The following is a 16,654-nucleotide window of genomic DNA, read 5'->3' on the forward strand; positions in this document are numbered from 1 at the left end:
AGTTATATTGGCAGCAATGCGCTTACTGCGGCCCTTGGTATGGTTGGTAGCTGTAACAGAGGAGTGTTAGTGTTGTACGTGCCAGAAATTACTGAGGGGATGCACTAACCTCCAAATCCTGGCGCGCATGTCGCCGCTTCCTGTTGCGAAGAGATTACCTTGAGGGCTGGGCGCAACCGAGATGACTGCAGAGGCACGTTCGTGATCAGCCATGGCTCGTATATTCATATCATCACTCGCCGCGCTGCAGAGGTGTGGTAGGGCATGACGGAGGTCACGTAACGTACCTGAGTTCTTGTGGCCTTGAAGCATGAGTTGCGCAACGCCAGTGTTGGGATCCCAGAACTGTACTCCTCTGTCCTTGGAGCCGCTGAGAACCCAGCTACCGTCTGGTGTCAACGCGACGCTCAAAACGAAATCCTGTATAAACGTTAGCATGTCACAAACCCGGGATGTAAAATCTACCCACCTTGTGGCCCTCGAATGTCCTGATGCACTTGCCGCCCTTCGGCCCAGAACCAGGAACTCTGTGCGGCGGTGCGGTGAGCTCCCACATCTTGATCGTCTTGTCCAGACTGCCGCTGACGAGGTCTCTGCCATTTGGAGCGAAAGCAACAGAATACACGCTGTCCTTGTGGCCGACATCTCCTTCAAGGCGCTCCACGAGGTAGCCGCTCGTAGTGTCCCAGACACGGACGCTCTTATCGAGGGAGCCGGCAGCGACGAAACGGTTATCAGGCGAGATTGCTACAGTCGTCACACCGTCCTCGATAGAAAGTTGCAGCATCTGCGAGTTGGTCTCGATATCCCACAGTCGGACTGTCCGATCGCCGCTTCCTGAAGCGATCATTCGGCCGTTGCGGGCAAAGTCGAGGGAGTAGATGTCCTGGTCATGTCCAGTGAACTGGTGCTTGATCGTGCGGCTCGCAATGTCCCATACCTAGGCTGAGTAAGCTTCCATCACACAATCCACTTGTACAACGAAGAATACAACCTGTGAGACATACCCTAATAATCTTGTCCTCAGCACCAGTAGCCAAGTATTTACCATCTGGACTGAAGCAGACGCTTCGAATGTACAGATCGCCATCTTCAGGGAGCGAGCTGTCTTGCAGGTGAGCAGCAAGCCGGCCGTCCTCAACGTTGAAGATCTGAGCTGATCGGTTGCAGCCAGTGGCTACATATCTCCCATCTAGACTGAAGCGCACGCAGCAAACGACGCTCTGATGCGGAAGATTGTGCACCAGGTTGACATCTAGCACGCGTCGGATGCTTGGGTTGAAGATCGCGAACCAGTCGTTGCCCTCTCTTTTGTAGTTTTCGTGCACGTGATCGACTTCAAGGTCGGCGAGGGTGTTGCCAACGTTAGGATGCGGCCGCTGGAACGCTGTCAGCGCATTTTGCGGTTGACCAGGTGGAGGCGTAGGGCGAGGTACTTGAGGAGAACCGGGATAGGGCGCGGCTTGAGATTGCTGAGGCGTTGCGGGTCCAGGTGGTCCTCTTACCGCCCGGTTCTTCGGACCAGGTGAGGCGGCGGGTGGTGCTCCTTGAGGACCGTAGCCTGTCGTTGGACGATGTGTTAGACATTGTTTATTGCATGCTTTGGTAGCGATGGAGGAAACTACAACGACTTACCATTCACTCCAGGGCCTGGTTGATAACCACCGAAGGGCGTCTGGTGCTGCGGACCAGGGGGCGGGTTTAATCCGGGAGGGCCTGAAGGCATATGCGGCGGAAGACCTTGAGGTTGTGACTGCTCCTGGGATGGTGGTGCCAAGCCCGGTCCGCCCTGAGCTGCTGCACCAGCCATGATGCCGCCGAAGAGTGTGCCCGCGCCATGACCGATGGATGGTGGAGGTGGTTGCTGCAGGTGATGGGGTCCACCCAGATGCGATGAAGAGCCGGGGCCGCCACGAGCTTCCAGCTCCCGCCTCAGAGAAGCAATGTCCTCCTCATACCTCCTTCGGGTCAGCCAGCTCGCTCGAGAAGTGTACAGGCTTAGCGAGCACCCAGGACGAAACCACTCACTTTGTCTTCAATGCCACATGGGACTGCTCGAGCTGGAAGACTTTCGTCCGGACCAACTCCATCTCTTGAATCTGGTTCGCGACTGTGCAGCAGGACGACGTGTTAGCGGATGCTTGCGAGTGCATGGTATCCAGGCTTGAACAGAACGATGGGCGCAGGGGCGATTATCTGAAAGAGTTAAATAGTGGGAGAGCTGCTAGGTTTCGTGATGTGGTGTTCATGGCTGCTTTGACCGGCGTCGCGGGGGTGCTGCACGACGGAGAGCTGCCTCTGATCAAACGCGCAACAGGAGCGCAGAAGCAAACTTACGCTGTCTCTCATAATCGCCAGCGCGGCCAGCCTCCGCCTCGAATTCCTGGCGCACCTGTTCCAGCAGCTCCGCCAGGCGGTTGTTTGGCGCGCCGGGCACCATGCCACGATGAGCGTTGTACATGGCTGGAAGCTTCCTGGATCAAAAGCCGGTCTTTCGATGGATGCTGCACTGCAGGCTGTCAGAGCCCTGTCTCCGGTCTTGTAGTAGCCAGCGACCCCAGCGCGTGGGCCGAGTGAGGGCAGAGCTGTGCGCGAGAGTGCGACCGGCGAGAGAGGCCGGGGAGAGTGGTGATCAGGTAGGGCGCGCCGTCGCAGGGCTGAGCGCAGCGGGTTGCCGATTGGCTGCGATGTAGTGAGGATGAGGATGAGGATATGGGGACAATGCAGTTGTCAGATGAAATGCGGAGATTTGATTGATGATGGAGTGAGTGCTTCGCTGGGTGCAGAGATGAATTGAAGGTAGCTTGGTCGCGTACCCGTGACGGAAGTGAGGAAGTTGCGAAAGAGCGACCGGTGCAGGTGGGCCCTGAACGGTTTGGCTGGCTGCCTCGCTGCCTGTGCCCTGGGGCTTGTTTCGATGCACCGGCGGCAAGCGAGAAGCCTAAATTTGATCCGCTTTCCATCCCAGGTGAACCGTGGACGCCGCCCAAGCCCCCAAGCCCCCAAGCCCTGTCAAACAGCAACAGCAACCGTCCGGCTCGGCCAGAGACTCCTCCCGCATCGAACGTTCCAAGGTTGCTGCTTGGCGCTGGCCGTGCGGCTGCGGGGGGCTCCTGAGCCTTTCCCCCCCGACTCAACTTCACCAGAAACATCATACATCATCGGCCAGGGGATGGCTTCGCCCCTCTTATACACCCCGTGCATACGTGCTTCCAAGCAACATGGCATTCGAAGGACCAACCCAAGGTCCGACACAGCCTGGAGCTTCGAGCCTTTTCGAAGCATCACTCGTGAACCTTCACAACCAACCGTCACGATGCAAGGCTGTACCACCTGGGTTCAACATCCTCAAGTCCTGCCGCCCGCTGCCACCGGGTCAGCTCAAGGGGAGAGCGGTGTGCAGCGACTGCAGTTGACCGCACGAGCAGCAGGGCACCATGGCATGTTGCCGTAGCCACGGCGTGTTCTGGACGTGCGGTTCCATTTCCGCAGGCTGCTGCCGGCTGCGGGAAGAGCAGCGATATCCTCTTCTCAGCCGTTCGCTGTCCTCCTGATGCCATGTCTCAGCGGCTCGAACGGCTGGATCACCCACCTCACCAGTCACGTGATTGGCCGACGGGCTGAAGGAGATCTTCCCGGGAGGCTTGTTACATCACTGTCCCATATCCTGTTCCTGCGCTATCAGTAGTCGACAGTGAGGTAGCCAGGGGGCATCAATCCGAGTCACAGTCGATCAGGTCGGCTCGGGGAATACTCGTACTCCCTACCAGGCACTGTGCGTAACCGGCGCGCTAGGGAACGCAGTAGCTCCGCCTGCATGCATTTGACATATCATCGTGAGACAACTCATTCATAAGGTAGGCAGTCGTCCGTTCTCTTCATTGCGCGCACACCGCTCCTTTCTTGCTTTCGTACCGTCAGTGGAAGACGTCAGCGGAACGCAAGAGCCAATCTGCTTCGACTTGAACCCTTTCTTGGCATTTGGTCGAAGTTACTTCTTGCGCGGGAGTCCATCGTGCTTGTCGTAGGGCACAATACCACAGCCCACCTCTCTCTGGTAACATCTCTGCTTCCAAGCGGTGCGAGATCCCTAACTGCTTGACTGACACTCGAGTTGCGTAGAACCGGATTGCCAAGGCATCCCTCTCGAGGCACCCTGAAAGTGGGTTCGCGTTGCCGCACGCGTCGTCATCATGGATGGCAATACGGATAAGAGCATAGCAGGAGATCTTCTCGGGCCTGGCCGCTGGCGGAGGAAGAACTCGCTGGCCGCATTGGCACACCACAGACGCGTCAAGACTAGCTATGACTTTCAAGCTCAGGCTCCACAGAAACACTTGAAGAGATTGGAAGCAGCCAAAAAGGAGGAAGGATATTTCGGAGTATCACTTCAGGTCTGGTCCCTTGTTGCCGTGCCTGGCGTCTTTACGGGCCGTTCGCTTACTCTCAGCGATTGCGCCGCAGTGTCTCTACCTTGGCATAGCCGCATTTGAACGAGAGCAAGGCCAAGTCGAAGTCGGGCTCGCCTCCCACGATGGCACCTACAGCATCGATTTCGCCGTCGAAATCATCGGCGGTTCAAACGGACGCCAAGGGAGTCGCAACGGTAGTGGCAGCGATAGCGGTAGTGGATCTGGAACTCCACGTCCTGTCACGCCCCAGCCCTTCGCGGTGGAGGATGATAGAGCACAGATTATTGTTGACAATCTCATCTCCAGAATTCGGGAGTATCGGGAGCGGCACTTCTATAAGTTCGTGGGAGCCGGCGTGTCGAAGAAGGCTGTGTTGCTCAGCCCGCAGCTTCCGTCGAGGCTCTGGGCCGAGCTTGACATCGTGCCTATGGTTTTTGAACGCGGACTTGAGTCTAGAAGCATCAGTTCTCTACCCTTCACTGTCGGCGAAGAAGCTGACTCCATGGCAAGGAAATCATTGATGTTCGTGCCCTTCAAGAAATCTTGACGTCCATTACTAATGTGATTCAGGTTCTTCGGCCCCACCCAGCAGCCTCGCGTGCAAGTCGGCTTCCGCAACATAGTGGAGGTTGATTGCAGTCGCCATGCTCAGATCACATGTCTGGATCAGTACCCGGAGACCGTCGGTGAGAGCACCTGGAACGCCACCATGCATTATGTCAGAGCCCTCAAAGCGGATAACATACGGATTGCGTTCTTCAATAGTACGCCCCAAGGCGGCGGCGTCGCGCTCATGCGACATGCTCTGATTAGATTCCTTCGCCTAGTTGGCGTCAACGCCGAATGGTGAGGAATTCCGTCCGTGCCGTATCTCGTTTTGGTCAGCTGACACTTGAGAAGGTACGTGCCCAAGCCGAAGCCCGAAGTCTTCCGTATCACCAAGACGAACCACAACATTCTCCAGGGTGTTGCAGCCCCAGAAGCTCGCCTCACCAAGAATATGATAGAGATTCTAGAAGAGTGGTGTCAGACGAGTGCAGACAGATACTGGCTTGGAGAGGGCGGTGTTCTTGCACCTCGCGCTGAAGGCGGCGCAGACGTAGTTATTGTTGATGACCCTCAGATGCCGGCTCTCGTCAATATCGCTAAGAAGGCCGATCCAAGCCGGCCAGTCATCTTCCGCAGTCATATTCAGGTCAGGGCCGATCTAGCAAACAAGAAAGGCACCCCCACTTCTGAAGTCTGGGACTGGGTTTGGGAGCACGTCAAAGCTGCCGACGTCTTCATCAGCCACCCCGTCCGCGAGTTTATTCCGGAGTCGGTGGATTTCAGCACAGTTGGCTACATGCCCGCTACGACCGATTGGCTAGACGGCCTGAACAAGGAGCTCAGCGAATGGGACTCTGGGTACTACATCCACGAGTTCAACACCGAATGCCTCAAGGAAAGAATGGATCAGCTCAAGTTCCCCCACCGCAGCTACATCGTCCAGATCGCGCGGTTCGATCCGTCCAAGGGCATACCTGACGTGCTGGCCGCTTACGCCGAGCTCCGCCGCAAGTACATGAAAGACAAGAAACGCGAAGACACGCCCCAACTCGTCATCGCAGGTCACGGCGCCGTCGACGATCCCGATGGCGCGCTCATCCTCGACCAGACCCTCACGGCCTGTGAGGAGGAATACTCGGACATCCGCCACGACATCATCGTGAAACGTCTGGGTCCCACAGATCAGATCCTTAACGCGCTTATGTCCAATGCCCGCGTTGCGCTCCAGCTCTCTACCCGTGAGGGTTTCGAAGTCAAGGTCTCGGAAGCCGTGCACAAAGGCGTGCCGATCATCGCCACCAAAGCCGGTGGCATCCCCCTCCAAGTCGAGCACGGGAAGTCTGGGTTCCTCGTAGAGTCGGGCGATAGCAGCGCGGTGGCCAAGTACCTGCATCACTTGTTCACCGATGTTGAAGCTTACCGGAAGATGAGCAGGTACGCGGCTACACATGTGAGTGACGAGGTCGGCACGGTTGGCAATGCGCTCAGCTGGCTGTATCTCGCGGATGCGTTGGCGAAGGGCGAGAAGGTCCGGCCGGATAGCAGATGGATCAACGATATGGCGAGGGAGGCAGCGGGCTTTCCGTACCAGGAAGGCGAGCCAAGATTGCCGAGGCAGGAGAAATTGAATCTCTCCAGTCCTGTCGATGGATAGACTGGGCGGGGCTACTTGATGCCATGAAAAAATACCGGTCGGTAGTAGAATTGCTACAGTAGAAAATACGAAACGTTGAGCGGTTTAGCGGCTCGGTGAAGCACACAGGCGGTTTGAGTTCCGGATAGGTGTTTAGCTTTTTGGGTAAATTCTTTGCTTTGTTGATGGGTAATACACATACAACGTCACCACTCAACCGATGTAGTTCAGTAGCAACTGTGGGAACTGTCAAGTCACTTAATCTCGATTTGTTACGATGCAATTAAACCTCTGCCTTGAAGCTCAGACGTCCATGAACAGCATTGCTGTTACTGCGATGTGGCAGCGCGTGAGACACATTCTATATAGCCCGACATGTTGGAAGTTGTGCATCGGGGCAATACGCGGACAGCACTCGGGCGTAATAGAAGCAAGTCTGAGAGATTATGGGGAGGTATCCTTCTCCGTTAGCGGAAAGTTGACGACATCACATTAAAACACCTCAGTCAAATATAGGAAGTCACTCAGCCGTGTCTTCAGTGAAAAAAAAACTGACCAGAAGCCGCAAAGAAAACCATCTTAGGGATCTATGCCTGCCCTTATTTACAACATGCAGATAGTAAGGAAACAAGAGAACACAGCAACGCCTGGGTGCCAGATTGTAGCGTCAAGTGCTCACCTTCCCCTTCTCACTCGTTCGTTCGTTCCTCACCACCCCCTCTTCGCCAACCTCTCCTTCTCATCCATGGTCCCACAATTAATCCCCACCATGGCCTCTCCCAAGTCCATACTCACCTCCGCCAGAACCTTGGGATCCCTAAAGTGCGTAACCGCCTGCACAATCGCCTTGGCCCTCTTCGCCGCATCGCCCGACTTGAAAATACCACTCCCTACAAACACGCCATCGCACCCCAACTGCATCATGAGCGCCGCATCCGCGGGCGTCGCCACGCCCCCCGCCGCGAAGTTGACAACCGGCAGCCTCCTCAGCTCGGCCGTCTTCTTCAACAGCTCGTACGGCGCGCCGATCTCCTTGGCCAGCACGCGCAGCTCCTCGGGCGACATGCCGGCCGCGCGACTGATCTCGGCGTTCACGGTGCGCATGTGGCGCACGGCTTCGATGACGTCGCCGGTCCCGGCCTCGCCTTTGGTGCGGATCATGGCGGCGCCTTCGGAGATGCGGCGGAGGGCTTCGCCCAGGTTGCGGCACCCGCACACGAAGGGAACGCTGAAGGGGTGTTTCTCGACGTGGTGGGTTGCGTCGGCTGGGGTGAGAACTTCGGACTCGTCTATGTAGTCTACGCCGAGGGCTTCGAGGATCTGGGGGGCTCAGTTGCTTAGCAAATCGTTCTCGTTGCTGGGGGGGGGGGGGGGGGGGGGGGGGGGGGGGGGGGGGGGGGGGGGGGGGGAGGGGATGCAGGAGGATGGGGATGGGTATGGGGAGCCACCAACCTGACACTCCACAAAATGCCCAATCCGCGCCTTTGCCATGACGGGGATTGTCACCGTCTCCATGATCTCCTTGATCATCCTAGGATCGCTCATCCGTGCGACACCGCCCTGAGCCCTGATGTCCGCAGGCACTCTCTCCAGCGCCATGACGGCTACCGCGCCCGCATCTTCGGCAATGCGCGCTTGCTCCGCGTTCACCACATCCATGATGACGCCACCCTTGAGCATCCGCGCTAGCCCGGCTTTGACTTCGAACTTGTTCTCCGGTTGGGCGTCGGACCGGATCTGGGATTGGGTTTCGGAGGTGACGTCGGATTTGGTCTCGGGCTTGGAGTCATTGTGGGAGGCGTCGCCGTTGGAGAGACCGAGCTTTGCGAGGCCGTTGGCGAGGCCGTCGGTGGGGGGGAGGATGGTGGCCATGGTGTGTGGGTGTGGAGGATGGATGTAGGGGATGGGAATTTGTGCACTGAAAGCGGAATACGGGATGTATATGTGGGGTGTATGAGTGCGAGTGAAGAAGCGATTGAGAAGTGTATATAAGAGGTGGCCAAGCAGTGTGAGTCAAGAAGAGACGGTCTGCTGAGGTAAGTGTAAGTTTTTTTTTAAAGAAAGCCGAATGTATGCGAAAATACATGCCCGTGTCCCTGCAGATGACGGCGACAGTGGGCGAAAATCGGCCACAGGCCTGCTCACTCATCGCGGGGTTCTGGGCCCCTCCGCCGAGTAGCATTTCGCGCTAGGACGGGAAGGGCAGGTTTACGCTGTGTGGGTGGTGATGTCAGCTTCGAGCCGCGGCAGCTCAGAGGTTGAAACACTAAAACACCAGAGCTGCATCTACACCGGCATCTACATTCAATCGCTCGTAGCTGATCAACAGTTGACAAAGCCCCCCCTACCAACTCTGCCCGCTAAAACACCAAAGCCGCACCCTTCTACCTCACGCGTCAATCCCCACAATGGCCTCCCGCATCCTCCTCCGCCCGCTCACCAATACCTTCGCCAGCACCCTCCTCGTCTCCTCCGTCCTCGCAGCCCCCTTATTGCTTCAACCCTACCGCCGACCACTCCTACTCGACTCTGCGACCGCGTCTCCGCTTTCTTCCAGAGACTGGTCGTACTCGCAGTATCAGCGCGATGCCCAGGTGCCGGTGACAAAGAACGGGAGGGTGAATCCGGCCGTGTTCAAGCAGATTAGTGCTGGGAGCATATTGGGTACGTGAATTGCACAGTAGTGTGTTGTGAGAGGGTGAGGTGGGCGGAGCGGCGGGGAGTGAGGCTCTGAGTGCGGGTGTGCGGTACCTAACCTGTTCAGGGGACGGGGCGGCGGAACCGGATTGGGAAACACGCGGAAGCTGACTACGGCGCATGGGCAGGGCTCCTCGGCGGAGTGGCCATTAGTGTGTTCTCGAAACCGCTGGCGTTGATAATCGGGCTGCTGGTTTTCGGGCTACAGGTGCGTGTGCCACAAACCCCTTTCTTCGACTTGATTGCGTGCTGATGTTTGGCAATAGGCTGTCGAATCGAGCGGGCTGCACATCATACCGTACAACAGCATGCAGCGATACGTTAAGAGCGTCAACCTACGATCAGCAGTACTCGACAATGTGGCGTTCAAGCTCTCTTTTGGTGCAACGTTTGCGCTGGCGGCATTCGCCGAGTTTTAGATCTGGAATTTGAGGGGTGTACAGGGTGCCTAAATACCAATGGTTTCGGAGCTATTAGCTATACATCCAAAAAGAGCATGAACAGGCGCTGTCGGTATTACTCATTAAACCTTCCGGTCAGATAATCTGGTCAGAAATAACCCGCCATACGCCCAGGTGATCTTATACAATCAACTCCTCAAGCAACCCCTCCAACTCCTCCCTCCGAAACGGCACCCACAGCGTTTCCGTGCCCAACGCATCCTTCCTCGACTCCACCATCTGATGATCATGAAACTCTTTCAGCAGCGTCCTGAACACCATCTCACTACTGCACAAAAACTCCTCCACCGCCTTATGATACAGCACCCTATACTCCACGCCCTGCTCCGCCGCCGCCTCCCTCTGCTTCCCCGCCTTCCCAACCCTCCTCTCCGTCTGCGGACTCATTTCCCCTTCCTCATCACCCAGCCCCTCATCCGCAGCCGCAGCAGCGAGTTGCTCCCCCACCAGTATCCTAAACACTCCCCTCGCGTTCTCCGGCAGACTCCGCAGAACGTACCCGACCCCATCTCGTCCCCCGATCCGCCGTCCACTGCGTCCAAGCAACTCGTTCACGCTCTCGACCACGTCGATCTCGACGCCGGAGAAGGAAACGAAGGTCGTGCAATCGTGGAACAGAAATCTAAACTGCTGGCGCAGGGAGAGATCCCAGAGGAGGGGGAAGGTGGGCGTGTCGGTTGTTGCAAGGAGGGAGATGGAGGGGTGTGCGGCGAGTTGCGCGAGGAGGGATTGAGTGGACTGCCGTCGGAGGGAGGGCGCGTCGAGGGAGTTGATGATGAGGAGGAGGGGCTGGGAGGGGGGTTCGGAGGTGAGAGTTGAGAGGATGAGTTGAAGGAGCGCGGGGGGTTGGGCGGGGAGTTTGGCGTTCTTGGGAAGGAGGGCGGTTGCGATCGTGGTGAGGATGTCGCGAGGTGTGATGGTGGGGATGTAGCCGTTTACGATAATGGTGGTGGGTGGGTCGGATAGGGTGGAGTGTAGGTGCGAGGCAAAGTCTTGTACTAGCTGTCGCTTGGAGCCGTAGCCGTAGAGGCAGATGTTAAAGTTATTGCGCAGCTCGAACGACCACTGGTTGAAGGAGCGTGTGTGGACGGAGTGAAGGAAGTCGAGGCAGTCGGCGTGAGGGTCTTTGTAGGATTGCAGCTGCACGAAGTACTCTTCATGATTGAGGAGCGAGTGCGATGGAAGCGTATTGTTCGAGGTCTTCGTACCTCCCGGTCGGTTCTGGTAGAAGTACAACTCGTGCGGTGGGAGATTGGTAGGCGGTGTTGGCGAGCGCTTGCGTTGCCTGCCTTTGGGACGTCCACGGCCACGTTTTGAGGGCGTCTCGGGTATTGCCTCTTCATCCACCTCCCCAAGAATATCTTCCTCTGCTTCTTCCTCGTCCTCATCCCAAATCTGCCGTGCCAATGTGTCCTCCTCGTCCACATCTTCGTCGCTTTGGTCGCCAGATATTGTCCGCTCAATCAGCCGCCCCGCGCTTTTGCGTCTAGCGGACCTGTCTGCGTTGCGAATTATCGGATTCCTTGCGTTTGTCGGTGTGCCATCCACCGGTTCATCTTCCCGCTGCTTGGTCGGCGTTGAGAAGAGCACTTTCCGCTGTGTCCTCGGTGTAAGATCTCCATTGGTGAAGCCGTTCGTTGCGCCATTGGTCCTGGCTTGGTGTAAATCGCGAATGAGCGACGGCTTGCTAGGCGTCCGCTTCGACGGTGTTGTTGCTGCTACAGCGATTTCGTCCTCGAGGTCGTCGCCAGGTATATCTGCTCGGGTCTTCTTTGTCGGTGTTGATGCAGCCGCATCTTTCTCAGCTCTTTTGCGCTTCATTGTCAACTGGACATTGGCGTTGATTAGTAGTTGTAAAGAACCCTTGGATGCTCTAACCCGACGTTCAAAGAATTCGTCTAATTCTGTAGTGAATTCTGCTGTCCGACTCAAGGTGAACGACATGGTTGGATGGTTTTTGGGGAAATCACCGTCACATGATCTCGTGATGGCGCGTCGAGCTTACGCGACTCACTGGCCAACGTCCAGCTAAACCTTGTAGTGTTGACAGGTTGATGGGCAGAGCACAGAAGGGTTTGAGGCTTAATCCTATGGCGTAATGTATCCACACGAGGTGGAGAGCACGGCCAGCTCGTGACAATGCATAAAATCGGAAAACTTACAGCAGAGTGAGTTGGTGGACCAGCAACAGCATCACGGGTTTCATGCAGTTGCTCCAGCCGTTGCATTTAGCAACAATATTAAGACAGTAGGCAAGCGAATTGTGCCGAAACCGCTAGCAAGGCAATGGCACACTTTCAATGCCAGCAGCGCGGTGGCGTTCAGACGCCGTGAAGGCAAGACTTAACCCTATCGATTCTACCCTAGAGAAAAAACACCATGCATGCGATGACCGACGCGAGCTATGCAGACCAGGTGATTGCCAATCCATACCCCGTGAAGTGCCTGAAGACCACTAAACGCCGCAACCGCGCGTTCCCTACCCCTATAACCACATACTAAGTACCACGTCCTCTCAATGCGGCACCTGAACCATCTGCTTGTCCTTACATTTGCTCCAGAAGAGGTAAACGACCTGCTTTGTGTTGCTCATGCTGTCCCCACAGACACGATCCGTCAGTATTTTAACCACAAGCAGCAGCAGCAACAAGCCACTGGAGGCATCCAGGGCTCGGAATTACGTACATGTGCGCATGTTGGACGAACCCATCCTTTGCAACATCGTCCACAGCTGGAACTGGAAAGTCAGGAGCCCTCAACGCCTTGGAGAGCCACTCGTTGGTCTTCGGGTGCGTACCGACCAGCTTCTTGAGCGGCTCCGACAGCCAGTCTAGGTCGTCGCGAGCTGCGTTGCCGGCGTAGTTGTACACCAGCGCGGCGCACAGAGCCTCACCGACATTGTCAAGAAAGATCTTCCGTCGCTGGATCGACTCAGCGTGCAGCGGCGGCGGTGTGAAGCCGATGAGGGTCGTCTAGAGTTTCTCGATGTTAGCACAACGCACAACGGGCGGGAGTAGATGCCGGTACTACAATGGCGGCGATGCGGAAGATCACGAGTATCGGGGGAAGGTAATTACCCAGAGCTTGGCGGCGCTCCGCTTCGGCGGTACAGCCGGGCCTCGTATTGCTGCAATAGTGAAGTCGACTACGAACCAGATATCTTCGTGGTCTTCCTCGGTCAGAAAACGAGCATCGTATTCCGCGAGGTGGTCAAGCACATCAATGCTGTTTTGAGCGACTTCGGGATCTGAACCTGGCACCTCGAGGCGTCGGAAGATCTCTACAATTCGCAGGATGATCTTATGACCCTCCTCCGCGAAGGAGGGGAACGGGTTGTAGTCCTTCGCTCGTGCGCTGACGAATTCGCCGACGACAGCGAGGATTTGCGCAAGACTTGGGTGAGTGAGCGGAATCCGCAGGAATGTCTGGACAGTAAAGGCGGAAGGGAGGACAAATGGTCCCGGAACTCTCTCAGCAAACCCGCAGCGCAAGACAGAGAACACTTCTTCAGCGATGCCGCTTTGTTCTGGGAGAAGGCTCATGATGACATTGAGGCAATCTCCGATCCGGCGCTGTAGCGCGATCCCACCTCCGTTATGCCAGTAGTTCGAGTAGCTCTTGTCCTCCACCAAGCCGATGATGGCATCCTCAGGAGCTCGGCTGGCGCTGGCCATGCTATACAGACCTTGCAATACGGAGGTGCTCGCTATATGGCATTCTTTAAGGTTGCCTGCTGCGCTCATCTCGCGTGCTTTTGCGACGTCTATCTCAATCAACGTAACCAACCGCGAGATCGCTTCATCCTTCGACGCGTCAGTCGGCAGCGCCTGCGTGATAGCGGCAGCGGCGCCTAAGAGCAGTGCTTTCGACCTCTCCGTGGCTGTTGGCCCGCGTGAAAACCGCGCACATACCTCAACAAGATAATCGAAAGCGAGGACGAGAGGTTCCCGACAGGAGATACACAGGGTGTGCATAGCACTCGCAGCTTCATCGACGAGTGCAGTGTAGGACAGACCAGGGCTTAGGTAATTCACGGCAGCTTGCAAAAGGTGAGGATGCCTGGATAAGAAGCTCCCGGAAAACCTTGCGATCGTATCGATGGCAGCCAAGCGCGTCATCCGTGGTACTCCCGCAGTGTACACCGCCGTAAACAACTCAGACGAGAACAGTTGAGTAAGAGTGACATCTCCTATGTAATCTCCTGTAAGAGTAGCGCTTAGGGTACCAAGACAGAATAGGTTCGCTTCGATGTCCAGCCAGGCCCTGTCTTGTAGTGAAGCGAGCGTAAGACCGACGATCTCCTGTAGAAGCCTCGGTCCCACGGTGGCTGGAAGCTTCTGGAGGAAGACTCCGAAATCATTGCGAAGCCCATCAAACGACGTCCGTGTTTCCGCGTCCCATTCGTCGAATTCATCTTGCGGCGGATAGCGGATTTTTGGCATCCACTCTCCTGCTGCTTGCAACAGGTGATTCCGTGCCGCTGGCAGCCATGGATGATTACCAGATGTATCAAAAGTGCAATGCTCCGCATGATCGGCAAAGTTGTTCCAGTAGTCGAGCGCATAATCGTAAGTCTCTGTTGCGGTCTCGTAGTGATCCAGTCGTCGTATGACGAAATGAACCATTCCTGATTCGCTCAATCAGCTGCGTGTCTAGCTTAATAACGTGAGGGGATGGAAACCCACGCATTATTTCATCCGTAGTGTCGCTGCCCAAGGTTTGGACCAGATGCAATTGGTGTGCGGCGGCGTAGCCTTGAAGTACGTCGCAGAAGATTATGCCCTTTCTATCGAGGAACAGGCTTTCGCAGTCATTCAAGCGTTGTTGGCCCCATATGCCTCTTATGAGGGCCGAGATGGCGTGGAGTTCAGGTGGGCCAAAGACCGTGATGCAATGATGTAGCAGTTCGGCCAAGGTTTCACCGGCGGTGTCGTTGCAGGCGACGCACTCAAGCAGTGCTCGGGTTACTTGGGTTATGTCACCGATACATGTAGCATCATTGTACCGTATTTGAGCGTAATAAGCCCAAGCCTGTCTGATCAGCAAATAACGGAGCTGTAGCAGACTTTTCACGTACCTTGAAACAAACGAAACTTTCTGCTCGAACTTTCGCTTGTGAATCACCATCTTCAGGGGAGTCAGCAACAGAGCCACGGCCAGCGAGCGTTGGAAGCTGTGACAAGGGTGGTCGGTTTGGACAATCGGCGGCTGAAAGTACGCCGTCGATTCGTGCAGTCCCACATACCCACGTGTCTCATTGCATGGCACATTACTACCGCCGCAGCTGGGAAGTTCTCCTCCATGCGCCTGGACCAGTTCCAACTGCCAAGAATCGTCCGTTAGCAGAAGTGCAAAGTCGCCAGCACATTCGCTCGCTAAAGGTTTACCTCAAGACATGCGCTTGTCAGGGAGGTATAGCATCCCAGCTTCTGGTAGCACTTACTCATTCTGTGGATTGCGCGGAAGTTTCTGCCTCTCCTCCGCGAGACTCGTTGCGAAGTACAGAGCGGCCAGAAGTTGTTGGTGACTAAGCCGTGGCAGAGTATCGGAGGCGGATGGAGAGTGTGGGAGTGAGTCAGTGGAGACTATCTTTTCCCCATGTAAACATCCGATCAGATGGGAAAGGCAGTAGTCTGTCCAAGCGTCCGCACAACGCAGAAAGAGAAGTGCTAGAGTGGAGCACAGTTTTCGAACCACAGATCCGGGGTCGTCGCGAGAAACCGATGTGATGAACCAGGTAATTAAGCGATCCAACAGAAAGCTGGCGTCGTCTTCGGTCAGCGACTCCCAGGCTGAATTTACCTTAACGTAGAACGTGAGGGCTCCGAAAAATCGGACGTTGTTGTCATCGCTGCCGAGTAAGATATCTGCAAGCCGCCATCCCTCAGTGGATTGCTGCAGCTTCTGGAGCTCTTCTTGGAGCCTATGCGTGAGCGACGGGGGCCCGGGCTGGTACAAGCGCTTGACGAGGTCTTCAGCTTCCGCAATTGACTGTGGCACCTGGACTTCTAGGTCTTCCATGGAGGTGTTTGGGTGCGGCTCACTTTGAGGCGCTGTACGTTGATGGTGCAGGAGTAATTTGCCTCGAAGTGCTGCAAGCTGAAAGTACGCTGCTCTCAGACCGTCATATGAAGTACCCGAGTCTACCCAGGGCATTAGCTCCTCTATGGATATCGAAAAGGTCCCTCTTGAGTCAGCATCTAGATGTGAAGATAAGGACGAGTCCATTCTGAACGGGGTCCACGATTGATGGGAATCTCGCTTGGTGCCATAAAGAGAAGAATATCGCGCAACGAAGACTTGCAGTTTTCGTTGAGGAAGCTGGATTGATGAAGTGAATGAGAGAGGAAGGCATGGCTTAAAATGAGACCTATACTCAGCAGGAAGCTGCCGTCAGAGCGTTAATTGGACAACCGTAGAGGTCCGTCCAGATGGCAGGATCGGAAGTGGCCTTGACTTCCACTGCGAGTAAACGAAGTGGTTGACTACCTATCTAAGTACCAAGCTGATATTGAATGAAAATACCGATCAAAAATCTCAACGTGCAACTTACAATTTCGAAAGTTCGTTTAGCGACTGGTTCAGTACTCCAAAGGTACCTTGCATGCGTGGTAGCCATCGGAGCGTCTGAGAAGCACGATCAAACATACACAGGAGTTGTGGTCAATACTCTGGTATGAACAATACCTAGGTGGTGAGATGATGAAGCAAGATTGGCTCGGCATCTTCCGACATGTCCGCAATGCTTGATGTGTTTGGCGTGTTTGGCAGAGAACATCATTGCCAGCTCGAGAAGGTCCGCTTGACTGCTGTAGAGCCGCCAGTACATGTACTTCCTCCGTTCTTTTGCCCGCAGCAAGCCTCGCTCATTCCATTGCTTCTATGCAGGCGCAAACGCTCAG

General features: G+C 55.8%; 6 protein-coding genes across 6 annotated transcripts; 2 read left to right on the plus strand and 4 right to left on the minus strand.

Annotated features, from left to right (window-relative positions):
* Positions 1-22: 22 nt before the first annotated feature.
* On the minus strand, positions 23-2,461 carry W97_05117 (uncharacterized protein; the record flags this gene model as incomplete). Its single annotated transcript, XM_007783002.1, has 8 exons — positions 23-50; positions 110-185; positions 288-420; positions 470-940; positions 1,008-1,561; positions 1,636-1,958; positions 2,029-2,110; positions 2,338-2,461. 8 exons carry the CDS (start codon positions 2,459-2,461, stop codon positions 23-25), a joined length of 1,791 nt encoding a protein of 596 aa, XP_007781192.1.
* A 1,732-nt stretch (positions 2,462-4,193) lies between these two features.
* Positions 4,194-6,615, plus strand: W97_05118 (uncharacterized protein; the record flags this gene model as incomplete). The annotated part of the gene is made up of 4 exons (XM_007783003.1): positions 4,194-4,434; positions 4,484-4,934; positions 4,983-5,258; positions 5,313-6,615. 4 exons carry the CDS (start codon positions 4,194-4,196, stop codon positions 6,613-6,615), a joined length of 2,271 nt encoding a protein of 756 aa, XP_007781193.1.
* A 687-nt stretch (positions 6,616-7,302) lies between these two features.
* Positions 7,303-8,466, minus strand: W97_05119 (pyridoxine biosynthesis protein PDX1; the record flags this gene model as incomplete). Its single annotated transcript, XM_007783004.1, has 2 exons — positions 7,303-7,914; positions 8,047-8,466. 2 exons carry the CDS (start codon positions 8,464-8,466, stop codon positions 7,303-7,305), a joined length of 1,032 nt encoding a protein of 343 aa, XP_007781194.1.
* A 536-nt stretch (positions 8,467-9,002) lies between these two features.
* Positions 9,003-9,710, plus strand: W97_05120 (uncharacterized protein; the record flags this gene model as incomplete). Its single annotated transcript, XM_007783005.1, has 3 exons — positions 9,003-9,258; positions 9,420-9,499; positions 9,558-9,710. 3 exons carry the CDS (start codon positions 9,003-9,005, stop codon positions 9,708-9,710), a joined length of 489 nt encoding a protein of 162 aa, XP_007781195.1.
* A 162-nt stretch (positions 9,711-9,872) lies between these two features.
* Positions 9,873-11,573, minus strand: W97_05121 (uncharacterized protein; the record flags this gene model as incomplete). The annotated part of the gene is made up of 1 exon (XM_007783006.1): positions 9,873-11,573. One exon carries the CDS (start codon positions 11,571-11,573, stop codon positions 9,873-9,875), a length of 1,701 nt encoding a protein of 566 aa, XP_007781196.1.
* A 694-nt stretch (positions 11,574-12,267) lies between these two features.
* W97_05122 (uncharacterized protein) lies at positions 12,268-15,773 on the minus strand (the record flags this gene model as incomplete). The annotated part of the gene is made up of 5 exons (XM_007783007.1): positions 12,268-12,346; positions 12,438-12,724; positions 12,830-14,379; positions 14,438-14,925; positions 15,196-15,773. 5 exons carry the CDS (start codon positions 15,771-15,773, stop codon positions 12,268-12,270), a joined length of 2,982 nt encoding a protein of 993 aa, XP_007781197.1.
* Between the last annotated feature and the right edge of the window lie 881 nt (positions 15,774-16,654).

Source organism: Coniosporium apollinis, assembly GCF_000281105.1.
Source record: "Coniosporium apollinis CBS 100218 chromosome Unknown supercont1.24, whole genome shotgun sequence".
Lineage (NCBI taxonomy): Eukaryota > Fungi > Ascomycota > Dothideomycetes > Coniosporium > Coniosporium apollinis.